This window comes from Bos javanicus, chromosome 14 (assembly GCF_032452875.1).
Source record: "Bos javanicus breed banteng chromosome 14, ARS-OSU_banteng_1.0, whole genome shotgun sequence".
NCBI classification, from domain to species: domain Eukaryota; kingdom Metazoa; phylum Chordata; class Mammalia; order Artiodactyla; family Bovidae; genus Bos; species Bos javanicus.
The window spans coordinates 16229589-16243110 of record NC_083881.1 but is presented as its reverse complement, the minus strand read 5'-3'; the positions used below and the strand labels follow the sequence as shown (position 1 = coordinate 16243110).

At 36.2% G+C, this 13522-nt stretch overlaps 1 protein-coding gene across 4 annotated transcripts in view; it reads left to right on the top strand.

Moving 5' to 3' along the window:
* Nucleotides 1-11970, top strand: part of FAM91A1 (family with sequence similarity 91 member A1) — a 41749-nt gene extending 29779 nt beyond the window's left edge. For 2 of the 4 annotated variants that reach the window (XM_061438665.1, XM_061438666.1), the window contains exons 20-24: nt 1901-2050; nt 4106-4210; nt 4736-4859; nt 5932-6001; nt 8150-11038. In XM_061438665.1, coding sequence (XP_061294649.1) covers nt 1901-2050; nt 4106-4210; nt 4736-4859; nt 5932-6001; nt 8150-8335 — 635 coding nt within the window. In that variant the 3' untranslated portion in view covers nt 8336-11038. Of the gene's footprint in view, nt 1-1900; nt 2051-3135; nt 3445-4105; nt 4211-4735; nt 4860-5931; nt 6002-8149; nt 11039-11379 lie in introns of those variants that run through there. The other 2 variants (XM_061438667.1, XR_009740797.1) reach the window with 2 other exon arrangements.
* The last annotated feature ends 1552 nt before the right edge of the window (nt 11971-13522 follow it).

Sequence of the window (13522 nt, the reverse complement as noted above, 5' to 3'; positions counted from 1 at the left end):
TTAGTCTTGTCAATCAGTGGAAGCATAGCAAGAAGTAAATTCTTAAACTTTTTAAGTTCTAGGGTCTTAAAATCATTCTGCTTTTAAAGAGTATTGGGAAAGGTAGTTTTCTGTCACATGCCTTTTCCCATGTGGGAAATAGGGTAGGACTCATTTAGGACCTAGGACTAGAAGGAATACTAGTTTGTCTTGGAGATGAAGAAGCTAAGTAGGCAGCTACTTAGATGGAAGACTAGGTTTTCTGTATGTTTAGCCTTTTTAGTTTCCTTTTATTGTTTATTTGTTCATAGGTTGGCAGAGAGTACAAGTCACAGGGAGGATTTTATGCTTAGAAAGTTGATTTTTTTCCCCCATTGTTATTACAGTCCTTTTATTTATTTATTTTTATGGGGCTTCTATGGACATTAATGAACATTTGTAAATTAACTTACAGTTTACAGAGAACTTGTGTATTATTTCCTGTTTCAGCATTTGTTTTTAGCAAAAACAAATTGAAAATTTTTTTATTAATGGTCAGTGTGTTTTGATTTAAGTTTGTTCTATAGTATTACAAGTTCCCAATCTAGAGTCCTTAGAGAAAATGAGAAAACATTTTAAACAAAACCTAATTTAAAATGAATAAATAATTTAAAATTGTTTTTAAATTTTATTTTTCCTGCTAGAGAGGACTTGAGTGAATTGTAGAGTCTGAGCTAAATTAAGCTGATTCTAGGTTCAAGGGTGAAAAGGCTGTTTAAGGTTACTCCTTTCTAGAATTGTGAGCTGTAATACATTTGATGAAAGATGCTCAGGGAATTTCTATAAAAGCAAATTCATTCTTCCTTTTGTTTAATGTAAAACATCTCTCCTCTGTTGATTATTAAGAAAGTATATTCAGCACCTGTGTTTCCTGCTCCATTCAAAATTGTCATTTTAGAATCTATTTTTCTTGTTCTTAGAGTCATATTGCTTGGAATTTTAGAGAGCAATGAATCAAGTAATTTAACTTTTGTTAATTCATATAAGAACTTTTCCAAAATGTTAGTCACCATTGTCCCTTCTCCCCTAAAGCAGGGAGTAAAGAAGAAGATTTACATAAGTATTTTTTTCCTTTTCTCATGAGTAGGCTGTAAATGCTTCACATTTGAAATTAAGTACTCTCTTTGGGCTGTTGTGAAATAAGTGTGTACAAAATTTGGAGAGGAGAATTTTCTCCTCCAAAATAGAGCCCCTATTCAGAAATAAGTATTTCTCTGCAACTAAACTTTGCTTGTTAATCCTCTGATACTTTATAAATTCTGTGGACAAATTAATTATTCACCACAAGATATAGGATAGTGACAACGGGATCTTAAAAATCATAAAATCTCGAGAACTGATCACTCTTTTGCCTTTGGTGATTATTGTGAAAATTCTAAAACAGAGAAATATTCGTATTTGGCATCTTTCTCTTTTGTAAGTTCACGTATTTATGAGAACTTGAGCTGATACTTAATTTATTAGGGATATAATTTCAAGTACATTGTTAGCTTTTAGTTTCAATAAGAATACTTTTCTTAAAAAATAAAAAATGTGTATTGAATACGGAATTTCCTGGTAGAAGCCCACTAAGTAAGTACTTAAGGCAGAATGGAAGTACAAAGAGAAGCCTAGAGAATTTGCCATTGACGGGCCATGTTTGTTTACTTAGAGAGTAAATTGTTTTGTTACAATAGTTGCCTTCTGAGGTCTATAAAGTATGTTGTATATGTACAGCATCCTTTTACATTTACAGATATTTATTCATTGGAATCAATTTTGATAAAATCTAAAAGTAGTTCTAAGAATTGTTTGATGTTAACAAAAGGAAAGTGTATTTAAGTTTTTGGTGTTTTGTTGTAAAACTGTTGACTTATAATTGATTTCAACTCTTTGTTCTTAGAGTTTACTCGTGTCAATATGGGTGTTCATAAAGCATTGCAAACATTGAGGAACAAAGTGGACTTGCAGCATTTTTGTGGATATGTCACCATGTTGAATGCTTCTAGCCAACTTGCAAACAGAAAACTCAGTGATGCTTCTGATGAGAGAGGTTAGCCAATAGTTGTGTCCTTTGAGTTACGATAACTGGCAGTGAGTGTATCACAAACTTAATATTTAAAAAGCATGGGGGCTTTGTGGGGATGTTGACTTATTTAATACTTAATGTTTTTCCACTGAAAATACTGTGACGTCATTGGGACAATTATCAGTTATTCAAATGGAGAAAATACTAAGTGCAAAAGTAAAGACGTGATGACCTGGGGTTGGAATACAGAATCGTTATTGTGTTTTAGCCCTTTACTGTCATATTTCTGTTTATAGGCTTTAAATTAAGTTCCTTTATGGGGTGATGGTTTCAAAACTTTAGTCTGTTTGTAAAATTATTTTCAAACTAGGATGAATAGTTTTCCCCTTCAGCTTTCCTCCTCCTATTGGAGGCACCATTGTCTCAGTTATGCAGGCCTTAAAAATCATGTCTTTGTCTCATCCTTCTCCTTTCGCACTCAGCCTAGTTAGTTCTGTGAGTTAGTCTTTAGAAATGTCTTATATTCATTTCTTTCCCTCCCTCTTTAATTCTCTGTAACTACCATTCTAGTCTGAATCTTGATATTTTACACATGTTTTATTGCAACTATTTCCTGCTTAGTCTTCCTGGCCTCATCTTCTTTGCGTCTCCACCCCGTCTTGCATATGGACAATGGCTAATTTTCCTTAGATGCCTTTCTTTTTAAAGATGCATTTTTCAGATCACCTTCTCGTCACTAACTGTTTCCTGCCCTGGCGTAATTTCGGCTTGTATGTGGCTTTGGTTGCCGCGGTGTCACCTGTGGTCCGCAACTCTAGGGAATGTTTAATTCAGATCTCTATATCATTGATTCGATTCACTGAACCTCTTCCTTTGAAATGCTGAGAGAGTATGATTAATTGCTAGCCATCTAGTGAATTGAATTAGGTATTCACTCCTGGTCCATATACCTTTGGCCAGAGTTGGGTAACTTTCAACAGTTGACTGCCAAGTATCACAGGAGCGTTTTTAGAGAAGAGGGCTGTGGATTAGTCATTTCAAAGAATGTTAATAGAGCTGTCCTGTTTTATTTCATTCTTTCTGTGCACATTTACGAAATACCTGCTTAGGTGCTGGAGATATTTCTATTACTAAGTCCTACGGAGAAGGAGATGGCAACCCACTCCAGTATTCTTGCCTGGAAAATTCCATGGACAGAGGAGCCTGGTGGGCTACAGTCCATGGGGTCGCAAAGAGTCGGACACGACTGAGCGACTTCACTCTCTGAAGGAGTAAAAAACCCTGGGCGAGAGACAAGCAACTGAATCAGCCTACTGTGTAATGTTAAGAGACTAAGATACCGGGGTCTGCTTAAAGTGCTAAAGCAGGACGGGAAGGCTTATCTCAGCCAACTGAGCTATCAGACCCTCTTAGAGAAGGTAAAGTTTGAACTGAATTTTGAAAAATGAGGTGTTATCTACACATAGATGATTGTTGTTTATTTGGAGGGTAGCAGCTTTAGGCAGAGGGGATCAGGCAAGAGAGTAGCTTATCTTGGCCAGAAGAGTTTGATGGGCTGTAGTAGCAGAGAGTAGAGAAATAATAGGTAAGATCTAGAGGATCTCAGAGGATGTATTATGCTGAAAGACATAGGGAGTCAAAATATTTTGAAAGGGAATGATGTAATCAGACTGCATGTTTCCATGGGGACAGAAATGACTTTAGTATAATGAAGTGAAGGTCTGAACTTGTGTTCTGCCATGTGAATGCTTGTTTTTTTAGGCCAAAGCTTCACAACCTCAGTACTATTAATGTTTTGAGCTGGCTAATTCTTTGTTCTGGGGGACCGTCCTATGCATTGTAGGATGTTTAGGATCCTTAGATATCAGTAACATCCCTGTCCCCATTCATGGCGAACAAACCTTGTCAAAATTGCCAAGTATTTCTTGTGGGACAAAATTGTCCCCCACTTAACAGCTTCTCCTTTAGGCTAAAGACCATTCACTATATTCCATTGTTATTTCTGTTAGGACTGACTTATCAACAACGTATACCAACTTCTAGAGTCCTAATATTTATTGTTTGCCCTTCAATTATAAGGAGAACCTGATTTGGCTTCAGGCTCAGATGTGAATGGGAGCACAGAGTCATTTGAAATGGTCATTGAGGAAGCAGCTCTAGATTCAGCTGCAAAGCAAAACTCTGGTAAGGCTTTAAAAATTGCTTGCAATCTCTGACTAATTTCTGAGGTTTAATCCTTTTGCAAATGATACTGTTTTTGGATATCATTTGCTCTTATTATAATGGACCTTTTCATAAGTATTTTCTAGGAAACATTTTTATATATTTAGAATAATTAAAATATTGTAAAATGTGACATGAAAATAAACAGTGTTTCATTTTTCCTGTTAATTCTCTCATCTTATAGATGTTTTGAATTAGATTTTCTTTTTCTGGTGTAAAAAGCCACTTTGAGTGTCTGATGAAAGCTGTGTGCCTTCTTCCCAGAAGCATGTACATACTCAAAAAACATTATTTCCTGTTTCAGAGATTCACTGACACCCCTCTGAGTCCTCTCCCCTGCTAAACCCACGTGGGTGTCAGTGGAAGCAGGAGGAATCTATGAAAATCTCTGGATCTCTGACCAGTGATCAGACTGACCAGTTAAACCCTGGTCAGTCATAATACATGAAGTATACATGATTAATAACTTTGTGTACCCTTTTGTAGTTGCCACAGCAGAAGCAGATTGGGTTCCTCTGGAGTTGTGCTTTGGGATTCCACTGTTTAGTTCTGAATTAAACCAGAAAGTCTGCAGAAAAATCGCTACGCATGGCCTTTGCAGAAAAGAGAGGTGAGGGTTTCTGTTTGCTGTCATCTTTTCATGTATGAGACTTTTTAAGCTCTCATTATTAGTTGCTGTACCTTACTTTCTCTTATTTCACACATGCTTGTTCATTGATTGAATAAAGATGGCTTGTTTAAAGGTTTTGCTGTGTATTTTTAAATTAAAGTTCAGTCCCTCAGAAATTAGGCACATGCAGATATTTTGGACACAACGTTTTGGTTAATGATACTAAATTACTCAGATTTGGTGAGAGTATAGATTAAATGGGTGTACTTATATGACTGTGTGCACCTAGCTTTTTTTAATATGTAAATATGGATGACTTTCTAAATTTTCTTCAGTTGCCACATTTTCTAAATGAACATACATTATTCATCAGTCATGACAAGTAGGTTTTATCTTGTATGCTCACTCTCATCGGTTGGGAGCAGCTGCTGAGAGGCAGCATGGTAAGGGTCCTGAGTCTGGTTAGCAGAGAAGAGTATCACTAAATCTGATGATCATGGTGGGTGGCTTAGAAAAAGGTGATATCTACAGATCTCCTTGACATTGTTATTTAGGAAAACAAAGTTGGAGAATAAATAATTTAATTGGCCTAATGTAGTTTGTATAAGAAAATTTAAGGTACTTAATTGACAATTTTAATAACTATCTTGAAAATAAAATAATATACATGAATAAAAAGGTAAAAATACTATATAGCTTTAATGATTGCCACTATAATGGTTACCAGTTTACATATGTTAACCAATTTACAATTGAAAATGTGTTCCTACATTTTTATTTTTAAAGTGTTCTTGCATATTTGGTAGTAGTTTAAACTTTTCCTTTTAACAGTAATTTTCTAATTTTGGTTGTACATGATGTTTTATTTCAAAATGGTCTTTTTAATGCATCTTTACTCCATATTATTAAAACAAGCAGAAATTTCATTGATGAGAACCATTGCAATTGTTTTTTAGAAATTATGTGATTAATTGAGATGTATATACATATATTAACATGTTTATTAAAATTAAACTCTCATAAGCTATTAGTTCTCGTTATATTTGTTTTAAACTTTTCTCCTTTTTTTCAGCCTTCAAAACCTCTTACATTCCAGTAGAAAACTGTCTCTACAAGTCCTTAACTTTGTTCACTCATTCCAGGTAACAAAAACTAAAAAAACCCAAGGTGTATTTGCATAGAGCTTTTATAGTGTCCAAAACACTTCTGTGTTTGTGCTGAGTCTCCACAGCAGTAAGACAAGAAATAAGTTGTAATTTAATGTATAAATGAAGATACTGAAATTCAGAAAGTTAACTGACTTATACATGATTTCACTGGCCAGGTCTTCAGGAGGCTTGAACTGTTCGTTCTAGTGCTGGTGCTTCATTTAACAGAAGTGTTTTAAGCATCTGCCATGGGCCATGTACCACGTTAGGTTCTGGTTCTTGGGTCAGTTGTTGTTTAGTTGCTAAGTCGTGTCCAACGACTTAGTCCAACTCTTTGTGACCCCAAGGACTGTAGCCCGTCAGGCTCCTCTCTCCAAGAGATTTCCCAGGCAAGAATACTAGAGTGGGTTGCCATTTCCTTCTCCCGGGGATCTTCCTGACCCAGGAATTTTACCTGTGATTTCTGCGTTGGCTGGCAGGTTCTTTACCAGTGAGCCACTAGGGAAGTCCCCTCTTGATCCCCAGTGCAGTGATTAATGAGGTGGGACTGACTGTTACGGTAGTGAAAGCCAGTGCTCTAGACCTCTGTCTTACCCCCAAGGAAAGAATGGATACCGTAGACTTGATTTGTAGATAAATTTTTAGAATGGAATATTTTTTGTTTGAAATATCTGTTCTAACATTATGAAATTAGTATTTTGGAATTTGGCTTCTTTCATTCTCTCAGTAAATACTTGAGTCAGCTCTATGCCAGAGTCTTCACAAGGTGCTGGGGAAGCAGTATACTAAGACACTAATGGAGCTTGAGTGTTGTGTGAGAGCTAGTCAAGGAAACACTGACATATACAAGTAGTTACAGATTTCAATATGTGTGCTTTAAAGGAGCCAAACCCCTTCAGAAATGATAGAATCTAAAGGCAGACCAAATTTAAAAAGGTAGAGGTGACGTATAAGCTGAAATCTAAAGAACAGGAAAAAGTATTCCAGGCCGAGGTTAGTAGGTATGTAAGTCCTGTGTCAGGAGGGCACTCAGCCTGCAAGGAAACGAGAGGGCCAGTGACAGAAGCCTCGTGAAAGTGGCGTAGGGGCCAGAGGTGAGGCTGATGCGGAGCAGAGGGCCTTCTAGAGTACGTGAAAAAATGTGTTCTATACTTACTGCAAAGAGAAACTGTTAGTATTAAAGACTTATAACAGGGAATGACATATTTCTAATTGACTTTTTTTAAAAGATTAGTTACTGTTTAGAGAATAGATTAAAAACAGAAGCTTAGAAATAAGACAAGTTTGGAGACTGTTGTAATAACTATAGTGAGAAATATTGATAGATGAACATCTTTTTCATTAAAAAAAAATGTATCTGCAGTAAAGGTTTGTTCATTACTGCTATACCTGTAATATAATAAATTGTGTATATTATAAAACACAAAAACAGAAATTTTATTGGATGCAATAAATAGATACAAGATTTTACAAATTTTCACACTCCTGCACCTCACTTTGGTGTGAGGACTGCGCTTCAGTGGAGACTGGTGGCCTTGGCTGTGGTGAATGAATCAAGTAAACTCCTTTGGGATACATGCTGGAGGTATATTGAGGGAATGTAGTGATTAAATAAATGTGAGGAAAGATCGAGGCTATGGTAAGGAAGGGAAGAATGAAGGTAATTTTCACACTTCGTAGTCATTTTCTTGACTAGCTTGATGCATGGAGTAGGGGAAGGACCTGGTAGGGGAAAATTTAGTTTGGTTATGGACATGTTAAGTGTGGAATTTATGGTGAAACATGCAAAGATAGATGTTGGATAGGAGGAGATTGGAGCCTGGAGTTCCAAGAAGTCTGTGCTGAATGTGTGAATCTGAGAGCCCTGGGAGTGGATGATGGATTGTTCTAGTGCTTAATGTTGCATGAGGGTTTTTGTAGATTATCTAAGAAATTTTTCTTATTTCTGCATATGTTAATACCAGTTGTTGATTATTTGGGGTTCATGAGGTATGTCTTTGCATCTTCTATAGTGCTCTGCATTCCATAAACATTTCTTAGGTAATCAAGGTCTTAATTTCACACTCCACTTCATTAGCTGAATTAAGTGGTTTGGTAAAGTGTTGAATAGGATTTTTTTGTCTTGTTTCTTGCTCTCTCTAGGAAGGTGCTTCAACACTGGATGTTCACACTGAGGCCAGTTTTCCAAGTTTGCTTTCACAGTCGTCCTGTGCTGACATGGGAGTTCCCCTTCCTGCAAAGAACTTAGTATTTAAAGATGGTATCTTAACGGAGTGGAGTGGACGATCACCCTCGTCACTTCTTATTGCTAATCTCCATTTGCAGTAATTTGGTTACATATTTGTTGCTCACCCTTTCTGCCTTTTTTCTTTCTTAACGTTAGCTTTATAGTGCCAGCCACTAAAAAGCTTCCTGCTGCTGCAGTGCAATTCATGCTTAACTGATGTTAAAGTTTGGGGAACTTGTTCATGTTTTCAGAAGTTTTCCTCATTCCTGCACCTCCTAATGCAACAAAGAGCTTTTTAGCAGCCTGCACTGTATTTTTTACCTTGAGACAATCTGCATTTCTTTTATAAAACTGAGGATATACTTTATAGGCTTTATGATGACTGTTATGTTTATAAGCAGTCACTATGAATATTGCAATGGTAATTTTATATGTTAGTTTATCAAACATAAATCTTGTTTAATTTTATATTTTGTTACCTACTCTTTAAGGGGTCATGGGAAGAGGTGGAACTCTTCCTCTGAAAAGGCTTCTTGGTATTTAAAGTAGCAAAACTATAAAACTGTTAACATCCATTATTGAGAGATGATCTGATGGGGCATTATGAATTGCTGTGGATATATGTAAATTATGTATATCAATTGAACATTGTTGAAGGTATGCAAATCAGCATAGTTAGGTATGGCTTAACGTTGACTTAGAAGATCTTAACACAGACTATGACGATACACTGACATCTCATAAGAAGCTTGGGAAACATTCTATTTTTAAACAATGTTTATATGTGGACTTGTGTTGTCGCTCATTTGGGGCTTTATATTTTCATAGAGTCTTTATGGAAAAATCAAATTTATTTTCCACTCTTGTAGCTGTGGCTGCTGCATGTTTTCTCCTTGACTCATTTACCCATGAGTTGTTATGGAATTGGATTTGAGGTTTCAAACCAAGGATTTTGATTTTAGCGTAGAATTTAGAGGCATTAAGGCTATGTCTTCTGATCAAAACATTTTAGTGACAAACCTGCTGTGAGGACACATTGTTAGGCAATTTGGATCTTAAATTTATGTGACTAGTTTTAGACAAAATGATAAAGAAAAATCGAGTAATTTCAAAATGTTTTTCTTGAGTCCTTGATTCTTTTAGTATCTCAAATGTTAATTAGAATAATTGGAATCACTTTTTAGATTTTTCAAATTACCTTCCTTGGGAAGTTTGTGCAGTGTTATAGTTTAGCTCTTCTCATAGAATAACGGTTTGCTAGTTTAAAACTGTAACCAAACTAACTGGTCAAACAGCATATATCTAAAATATTTAAAGCATTAGAAAATTTGGGAAGGTTAAACCTGAACATTTTTGCTGACAATTTTTGTTATTTATAGAATTGACATTTGTGTATTTAACGTACTTCTGGAAATATATGTCTTTCTTAAAACTGTTAGCATAACCATGCATTCAATACCATGGCCTACCTATTAAATGTTTTGAAGCAGGTTACCTGTGGCACAGTCAGTGCTGTGTTTGGGGTAAATGCAGTAACGTTTAGTATTCTACTTTGTCTTATATGAGGTGGAAACCAAGTGTATGTTATAAATGTTTGTCTATAAAAGGAAAAATACTAATATTAAAATAATTTCTTATAACTGTGAATCACTCATTTATTTTTCCAATAATTGATATTGTACATTCCTAGTGCTATTAGGTATGTATGTAACTTTTATAGTTTTTCACCTGATTGTTGTAAGTATTTCATTTGATCAGGGCTCTTTAATCTCATTTGCTTTGTTCAGATTAACTGTAGTTATTTATTTCTGTATTAACAAGCTAAGCCTATGGTGATGACATGTACACTAATAAAGCATTGAATGTTTGTAGTTGGTAGTGAACCTTGTTGTTGGTGAATTTAAAACTTAAAATATGGGAGTGATTTGCTGCTATATTTCCTTTGAGGGATAATAGAGGAAGAAATGGACCCTAGTAATGATCATGAATTTTAGGGAGAGTACAAAAAAAAGCATGTGGTCACCTCTGGTTTCTCATGTGAATGAGGAAAGAGTCTACTTCCAGCTGAAGACCTCTTATACTTTTAAAGATGGGGAATCTGCATTTTTAGAGCTGTTAGCAAAGTGTGAAAGCCACTTTATGCTTTACTTTGTGGATTTGGTTTTGTTTTATTCATACATTAACTCATATCGAGATGCATTGCTTAAATCTTATGTGTTGATCCTATTCAACAAAAAATGTAAAATATAGAATTTATTATTTGCCAAAGAAAATTTATGAAAGAATTTTTATCCAGTTTCTCTGCAGACATTTAAATTTCATTTGGCTTTGTGCTCCCTCCCCTCTTTTTTGTCCTTAATGTAGCTTAAACCATTGGCAAACTTCAGAAACCAAGAGAAAAAAAGAAATATAAAAAAAAGACACAGAATTTAGTATGATACAATTTCACCTTTCACATAGGTCTGAAGAAATGTAACTTTATGTTGTTAAGATCATCTTACTTCCTTGACTCCTTTTTTTCTTTTAAAATTGTAATCAGATGCTTCTGGGTTTTTTTTTTTTTTTCAGGAATAGTGCTTTCTTTTACTTGTTTCCACTTTTCTCTGCCATTTGTGTTTCTCTTTTATGTTCAGTGTTTCAAATACAGTTTGTATTTAAAGATTTTAAAATACCAAAACTGTAACTGAGTACAGTGGATTTTTTTCTGGTATGATGTTAATATTATACAATGAAATGTATAAAGTGTTGTCAATTTGATTATTGACACTATGATATGTTTACAAATAAACTGTGGTGTTGATCAAGTTGCTGTGAAAATGTGTATAATCTTCTGTTAAGTCCCTTTCATAATTTAAAATACAAGCATGCTTTCAGTGCTGAGACTTCTATACTTGAAAAGAAAAAAACAAAAGCAACAACAACAAACTAATTTTACAATAATTTCAAATTAGCAGAAAAATTGCAAAGGTCATCTGGAGATATTCCCTGTACCCTTCCACAGGCTTCCCCTAATGTTAACACCTTATATAAACTATGACGCATTTGTCAAAACTCAGAAATTAACATTGGTACCGTACTATTTACTAAAATACAGATTATGTTTGATTTTCACCGATTTTCCCTCTGATGTTCTCTTCTGTTCCAGGACCGTGTCCAAGGTACCATGGTGCATTTCTTTAGTCGTCACTGCCTCCGTCTCCTCCAGTCTGTTGACAGTTTCTCAGTCTTTCCTGACCTTGAGGCTGTGAAGAGCACTAGTTGGTTCTTTGGTGGGCTGGCCCTCACAGTGGGCTCATCTGGTGTTTTATCAGATTGGAGGCTGTAGTTCACTGGGGAGGGTGGCGCAGATGCCATGGCCCTTCCACAGTGCCTCATATTGGGGGTCGCATAGTCAACAGACGTTACCAGTGCCGTCTCTTCGCTGGTTACAGTGATGGTGTCTGCAGGTTTTTTCACTTTCCATACTCTTTTTTTTTTTTTTTGGAAGTGAGTTACTCAACCTAGGCCACACTCAAAGGGAAGGAGCAGTATCTATATTCTTTACAAATTTTCTTTTAAAGATTTGTTCCATATACACACAATGGAGTATTACTCAGCCATTAAAAAGAATACATTTGAATCAGTTCTAATGAGGTGGATGAAACTGGAGCCAATTATACAGAGTGAAGTAAGCCAGAAAGAAAAACACCAATATAGTATACTAATGCATATATATGAAATTTAGAAAGATAGTAATGATAACCCTATATGCGAGACAGCAAAAGAGACACAGATGTATAGAACAGGCTTTTGGACTCTGTGGGAGAGGGCGAGGGTGGGATGATTTGGGAGAATGGCATTGAAACATGTATAATATCATATGTGAAACAAATCGCCAGTCCAGGTTCAATGCAGGGTACAGGATGCTCGCGGTTGGTGCACTGGGATGACCCAGAAGGATGATATGGGGAGGGAGGTGGGAGGGGTTCAGGATGGGGAACACGTGTACCCCTGTGGCGGATTCATGTTGATGTATGGCAAAACCAATACAATATTGTAAAATAATTAGCCTTCAATTTAAATTTATACTAAAAAAAAAGATTTGTTCCTTTCCTTTATTTGGGCATTTGTTTATATTAGTATCTAATCATGATTACTTATTTTATACTTTTGAGTCAAAATTCAGCACACCTGTTATTGTTCAAATTGTTTAGCTTTGCCTATTGGGAGCTCTTTGAAGCTGGCCTCTAAATCCTTTAACGTACCCTCAATTTTTTTTTTTTTTTTAAGACTAATCTTACTTTCTAGCACTGTAGGTGTTACCTGGATGCCAGCCCTAGAATTAGCTATGTCCTCAAGGAGTCTTGGTTCCTTTCTTTGCAGAATGGCATTTAGAAACCAAGATTGGAGTTTAGGTGTGCTTGCTTTCACCTTTTTGGTGAAATGACCTAAGAGATATAAATATGTATACTGACCAGTATGTGGGCACACATGTCTATGTTTAGATCTATCTGTAGGCATATTCAGTTAAACTGATTCTCATTCAGCACCGTAAGTTTCATCCTGAGAAACCTGGCTCCGTTTATCTGCTTATGTGTTGAACCCTGGAATACTTCGAGAGTGGTTTCAGAATAACTGTGTTGTACCCCTAGAGAAACAGATTGACCGACTAGGGTATAGTGTTCCTTTAAGTGCTTTTTTTTGTCTTTAACCTTAAATGCTGCTGCTGAGTCACTTCAGTAGCGTCCGGCTCTGTGCGGTCCCATAGACAGCAGCCCACCAGGCTCTCCCGTCCCTGGGATTCTCCAGGCAAGAACACTGGAGTGGGTTGCCATTTCCTTCTCCAATGCATGCAAGTGAAAAGTGAAAGTGAAGTCGCTCAGTCGTGTCTGACTCTTAGCGACCGCATGGACTGCAGCCCACCAGGCTCCTCCATCCATGGGATTTTCCAGGCAAGAGCACTGGAGTGGGGTGCCATTGCCTTCTCCATTAACCTTAAATAGTATCCACTCAAAACATTTTCCAAAGTAACTTAGTACAGCTCATTGTTCCCTTCATTGAAGTTATAAGATACATTTGCAAAACAGATTCGTTTGTCACACTCTGCATTCCTTCTGGGATCCCTTAACATCACAAATCCAAAGTGCAGAGTTTTCATTTTCTTCAGAAAGTTTTATATTTTTTTCACATAATAAAATTCACTCTGCCAGGTCTTTGACAAATGCATGGCATGTGTTCACCCACCATCCCTGTACTATCCAGAATGGTTCTGTCACCCTAAAAATTCCCCTTTGTACTCAACCCCTCAC